Consider the following 6,000-nt stretch of genomic DNA (forward strand, 5'->3'; position numbering starts at 1 on the left):
ATAATGTTCAGAAAATCATACTCTTTTCTTTATTCTGGGCTCTGTTTGCTCATAATAGGCCCATCAACAATGGCAAGCCATATTTTAGTTATTGAAAAATGTGTTCAAGTAGCCCCTATATAGTGGATACATTCTCGAGGATAATACACCCTTGTGAAGTCACCTCAGATCATAACTCTTGGTTGGCTTTCACAATCCCTTGCGTAGATTGAGTCATCAGGTGAGAGATGAACTCAGCTACACTTCACAGCCATCCCCTCAGTAGGAAAGGATGTTGGTGCTTCTGTTGTGCTTCTGTTTTCATCATTTTATGCAAATACTTTTATAAGTGATCTGTGTGGATGTATGCACAGGCGATGATGGACCGGACTCAGAAGGACAAGCTGCCGGCTATGCAAGTGGGCTTCATAGACAACATCTGTATGCCTGTTTATGAGGTTAGTGATGTTGCACCTAAAAGCATTAAGTGTAAAATGGGACACTGCATAAAGATGGTGGACAACAACCATAATAAAACATGGTGTAGCCTGCTGTCAAATGTATGGGTCATTCACACATGGAAGGACCTGCTTATAATAGTAGGATTCAGGGGCATCACTAGGGGAGGCGTAAATGGACAAGGAGTACAGAAAAGTGTATGTTTAAGCATGTTAATGTAGTCCACTTTTTGTTTAGCACAAAGACAACACACAGGAACAGGTATAAGGAAATACAATCAAGTTGATTTATTAAAGGTGTAACACAGGTAACAAAGATATTTTGTAAAATCCTATATACTTCCCAGATTATATTAACTTTACAGTGGATAAGGTTGAAATCCTTTCTATATGATGTTCACTGCAGGGTGTATAAAGGGGGAACCCTTCCCATATGATGTTCACTGCAGGGTGTATAAAGGGGAATCCTTCCCATATGATGTTCACTGCAGGGTGTATAAAGGGGGAACCCTTCCCATATGATGTTCACTGCAGGGTGTATAAAGGGGAATCCTTCCCATATGATGTTCACTGCAGGGTGTATAAAGGGGAATCCTTCCCATATGATGTTCACTGCAGGGTGTATAAAGGGGGAACCCTTCCCATATGATGTTCACTGCAGGGTGTATAAAGGGGAATCCTTCCCATATGATGTTCACTGCAGGGTGTATAAAGGGGAATCCTTCCCATATGATGTTCACTGCAGGGTGTATAAAGGGGAACCCTTCCCATATGATGTTCACTGCAGGGTGTATAAAGGGGGAACCCTTCCCATATGATGTTCACTGCAGGGTGTATAAAGGGGAATCCTTCCCATATGATGTTCACTGCAGGGTGTATAAAGGAGGAACCCTTCCCATATGATGTTCACTGCAGGGTGTATAAAGGGGAATCCTTCCCATATGATGTTCACTGCAGGGTGTATAAAGGCGGAACCCTTCCCATATGATGTTCACTGCAGGGTGTATAAAGGGGAATCCTTCCCATATGATGTTCACTGCAGGGTGTATAAAGGCGGAACCCTTCCCATATGATGTTCACTGCAGGGTGTATAAAGGGGAATCCTTCCCATATGATGTTCACTGCAGGGTGTATAAAGGGGAATCCTTCCCATATGATGTTCACTGCAGGGTGTATAAAGGGGAATCCTTCCCATATGATGTTCACTGCAGGGTGTATAAAGGGGAATCCTTCCCATATGATGTTCACTGCAGGGTGTATAAAGGGGAATCCTTCCCATATGATGTTCACTGCAGGGTGTATAAAGGGGAACCCTTCCCATATGATGTTCACTGCAGGGTGTATAAAGGGGAATCCTTCCCATATGATGTTCACTGCAGGGTGTATAAAGGGGAATCCTTCCCATATGATGTTCACTGCAGGGTGTATAAAGGGGGAACCCTTCCCATATGATGTTCACTGCAGGGTGTATAAAGGGGAACCCTTCCCATATGATGTTCACTGCAGGGTGTATAAAGGCGGAATCCTTCCCATATGATGTTCACTGCAGGGTGTATAAAGGGGAATCCTTCCCATATGATGTTCACTGCAGGGTGTATAAAGGCGAACCCTTCCCATATGATGTTCACTGCAGGGTGTATAAAGGGGGAACCCTTCCCATATGATGTTCACTGCAGGGTGTATAAAGGGGAATCCTTCCCATATGATGTTCACTGCAGGGTGTATAAAGGCGGAATCCTTCCCATATGATATTCACTGCAGGGTGTATAAAGGGGAACCCTTCCCATATGATGTTCACTGCAGGGTGTATAAAGGGGGAACCCTTCCCATATGATGTTCACTGCAGGGTGTATAAAGCAGGAACCCTTCCCATATGATGTTCACTGCAGGGTGTATAAAGGGGAACCCTTCCCATATGATGTTCACTGCAGGGTGTATAAAGGCGGAACCCTTCCCATATGATGTTCACTGCAGGGTGTATAAAGGGGAATCCTTCCCATATGATGTTCACTGCAGGGTGTATAAAGGCGAACCCTTCCCATATGATGTTCACTGCAGGGTGTATAAAGGGGGAACCCTTCCCATATGATGTTCACTGCAGGGTGTATAAAGGGGAATCCTTCCCATATGATGTTCACTGCAGGGTGTATAAAGGCGGAATCCTTCCCATATGATGTTCACTGCAGGGTGTATAAAGGGGAACCCTTCCCATATGATGTTCTCTGCAGGGTGTATAAAGGGGGAACCCTTCCCATATGATGTTCACTGCAGGGTGTATAAAGGGGAACCCTTCCCATATGATGTTCACTGCAGGGTGTATAAAGGGGAATCCTTCCCATATGATGTTCACTGCAGGGTGTATAAAGGGGAATCCTTCCCATATGATGTTCACTGCAGGCGTATATCAACGCAATTGGGATACAATGATATGTATCAACCAAGTACAGCAAGCATGGGTTGCTGAAGACCTATTCTACCACGGATGTCCATGGGTGTCCCGTATGATGTACACTGCAACATGTATAAGGGTGGAAATCCTTCCCGTATCATGTACATGAGGGAGTCAGAGTGGTCTTGTGTTCAGATGTTGTGTTCTTCTCACAGGCATTCAGTCGTGTATCTGGAAACTTGGATCCTCTCCTGTGTGGGTGTCAAGAGAACCGAGAGCACTGGCAACAGCTAGCAGAGGAACAGAGCAAGAAGCAGATCTCCGAGCAGTCTCCAGAAAACACAGAGAAAGACAAAGATGAAGATGAAGATAGATCCTCCTGACAGTTACTGAAGTGCTGCACTTCCTGAAGTCATCAGCACAAGATCAACCTCATATTCGTGTAGCTAGGTCGACTGGATTGGGAGGCACTTCAACATACTGGTGGCAGACTTGAACACACTCAACCAGTGATGTTAGTGACAGATATGAGCAACGGTTTTTGTCAATTCTAAACACATGAAGTGATTGGTGATGCCTGCATGACAGTGTGTCCATGTGGGGCTTGGTCTGATGTTTACATTGGGCATAATTACGGGTAGGACTTGGCCTTGGGAGCAGACAGTGGCCTGCAGCATATCACCAGCAATGTCACATTTGTAACAGGTCAAATGTTTATGACAGAGTGGACATTTATGTTTTAGACATGTGATATAAAGATGAATTTGAATGATATTTCTCCACTTTTGATATGGATAATCAGTTATGTTAGATATTTTAAAAATGCACTTGACATATGAGAATCAGTTTGTGTATCATCGAAATGTCAATTTGATCAATGTGATGTACTCCCATCAAACTGTATGGCATCGGTTGTGTGGGATCAGTATCATACTATGTGGCATCCATATCAGACTGTGTGCTATTCATATCATACTGTGTGGCATCTATATCAGACTATGTGCTATTCATATCATACTGTGTGCTATCCATATCAGACTATGTGCTATTCATATCATACTGTGTGGCATCCATAGCAGACTATGTGCTATTCATATCAGACTGTGCGCTATTCAGATCATACTGTGTGCTATCCATATCAGACTGTGTGCTATTCATATCATACTGTGTGGCATCCATATCAGACTGTGTGCTATTCATATCAGACTGTGTGCTATTCATATCATACTGTGTGCTATGCATATCAGACTATGTGCTATTCATATCATACTGTGCGGCATCCATAGCAGACTATGTGCTATTCATATCAGACTGTGTGGCATCCATATCAGACTGTGTGCTATTCATATCATACTGTGTGGCATCTATATCAGACTATGTGCTATTCATATCATACTGTGTGCTATCCATATCAGACTATGTGCTATTCATATCATACTGTGTGGCATCCATAGCAGACTATGTGCTATTCATATCAGACTGTGCGCTATTCAGATCATACTGTGTGCTATCCATATCAGACTGTGTGCTATTCATATCATACTGTGTGGCATCCATATCAGACTGTGTGCTATTCATATCAGACTGTGTGCTATTCATATCATACTGTGTGCTATGCATATCAGACTATGTGCTATTCATATCATACTGTGCGGCATCCATAGCAGACTATGTGCTATTCATATCAGACTGTGTGGCATCCATATCAGACTGTGTGCTATTCATATCATACTGTGTGCTATGCATATCAGACTATGTGCTATTCATATCATACTGTGTGGCATCCATAGCAGACTATGTGCTATTCATATCAGACTGTGCGCTAGTCATATCAGACCATGTGATATCATATTAGACTGTGTGATATTTATATCATACTGTGTGATATCCATATCATACTGTGTGCTATCCATATCACACTGTGTGGCATCCATATCAGACTATTTGGCATTCATATCGAGTGTGGCATAAATGTCAGACTGCGGCATCCATATCAGACTGTGTGGTATCAATATCAGACTGTGTGCCATCCATATCAGACTGAGTGATATCCATATCAGGCTGTGTGATATCCATATCAGACTGTGTGCTATCCATATAAGAAGGATCTGTATTAGACTGTCTGATATCCATATCAGACGGTGTGGTATCCATATCAGACTGTGTGCCATCCATATCAGACTGAAGGATCTGTATCAGACTGTGCGATATTCATATCAGACTGTGATATCCATATCAGACTGTGTGGCATGCACAATAGATTGTGCCATCCATATCAGATTGTGTGCTATCCATATCAGACTGTGTGACATCCATATCAGACTGTGTGCTATCCATATCAGACTGTGTGCCATCCATATCAGATTGTGTGCTATCCATATCAGACTGTGTGGCATCCATATCAGACTGCGTGGCATCCATATCAGACTGTGATATCCATATCAGACTGTGTGCTATCCATATCAGTCTGTGTGCTATCCATATCAGACTGTGTGATATCAGGGTGTGGCAACCATATCAGACTGTTGCATCCATATCAGACTGTGTGGCATCCATATCAGACTGTGATATCCATATCAGTCTGTGTGCTATCCATATCAGACTGTGTGATATCAGGGTGTGGCAACCATATCAGACTGTGTTGCATCCATATCAGACTGCATGGCATCCATATCAGACTGTGATATCCATATCAGACTGTGTGAAATCCATATCAGTCTGTGTGATATCCATATCAGACTGTGTGATATCAGGGTGTGGTAACCATATCAGACTGTGTTGCAACCATATCAGACTGTGTTGCATCCATATCAGACTGTGTGATATCAGGGTGTGGCAACCATATCAGACTGTGTTGCATCCATATCAGACTGTGTTGCAACCATATCAGACTGTGTTGCATCCATATCAGACTGTGTGATATCAGAGTGTGGCAACCATATCAGACTGTGTTGCATCCATATCAGACTGTGTGGCAACCATATCAGACTGTGTTGCATCCATATCAGACTGTGTGATATCCATATCAGACTGTGTGATATCCATATCAGACTGTGTGCTATCCATATCAGACTGTGTGATATCAGAGTGTGGCAACCATATCAGACTGTGTTGCATCCATATCAGACTGTGTGGCATCCATATCAGACTGTGATATTCATATCAGACTGTGTG

The 6,000-nt window shown here is 43.0% G+C and overlaps 1 protein-coding gene across 2 annotated transcripts in view; it reads left to right on the forward strand.

Annotated features, from left to right (window-relative positions):
• Window positions 1–3,994, forward strand: part of LOC139468129 (dual 3',5'-cyclic-AMP and -GMP phosphodiesterase 11-like) — a 154,654-nt gene extending 150,660 nt beyond the window's left edge. For both annotated transcript variants that reach the window (XM_071249890.1, XM_071249891.1), the window contains 2 exons: window positions 354–437; window positions 3,042–3,994. In XM_071249890.1, coding sequence (XP_071105991.1) covers window positions 354–437; window positions 3,042–3,209 — 252 coding nt within the window. In that variant the 3' untranslated portion in view covers window positions 3,210–3,994. The remainder of the gene's footprint in view (window positions 1–353; window positions 438–3,041) is intronic.
• The last annotated feature ends 2,006 nt before the right edge of the window (window positions 3,995–6,000 follow it).

This window comes from Haliotis cracherodii, unplaced genomic scaffold, assembly GCF_022045235.1.
Source record: "Haliotis cracherodii isolate W230 unplaced genomic scaffold, xgHalCrac1.p SCAF_2, whole genome shotgun sequence".
NCBI classification, from domain to species: Eukaryota; Metazoa; Mollusca; class Gastropoda; order Lepetellida; family Haliotidae; genus Haliotis; species Haliotis cracherodii.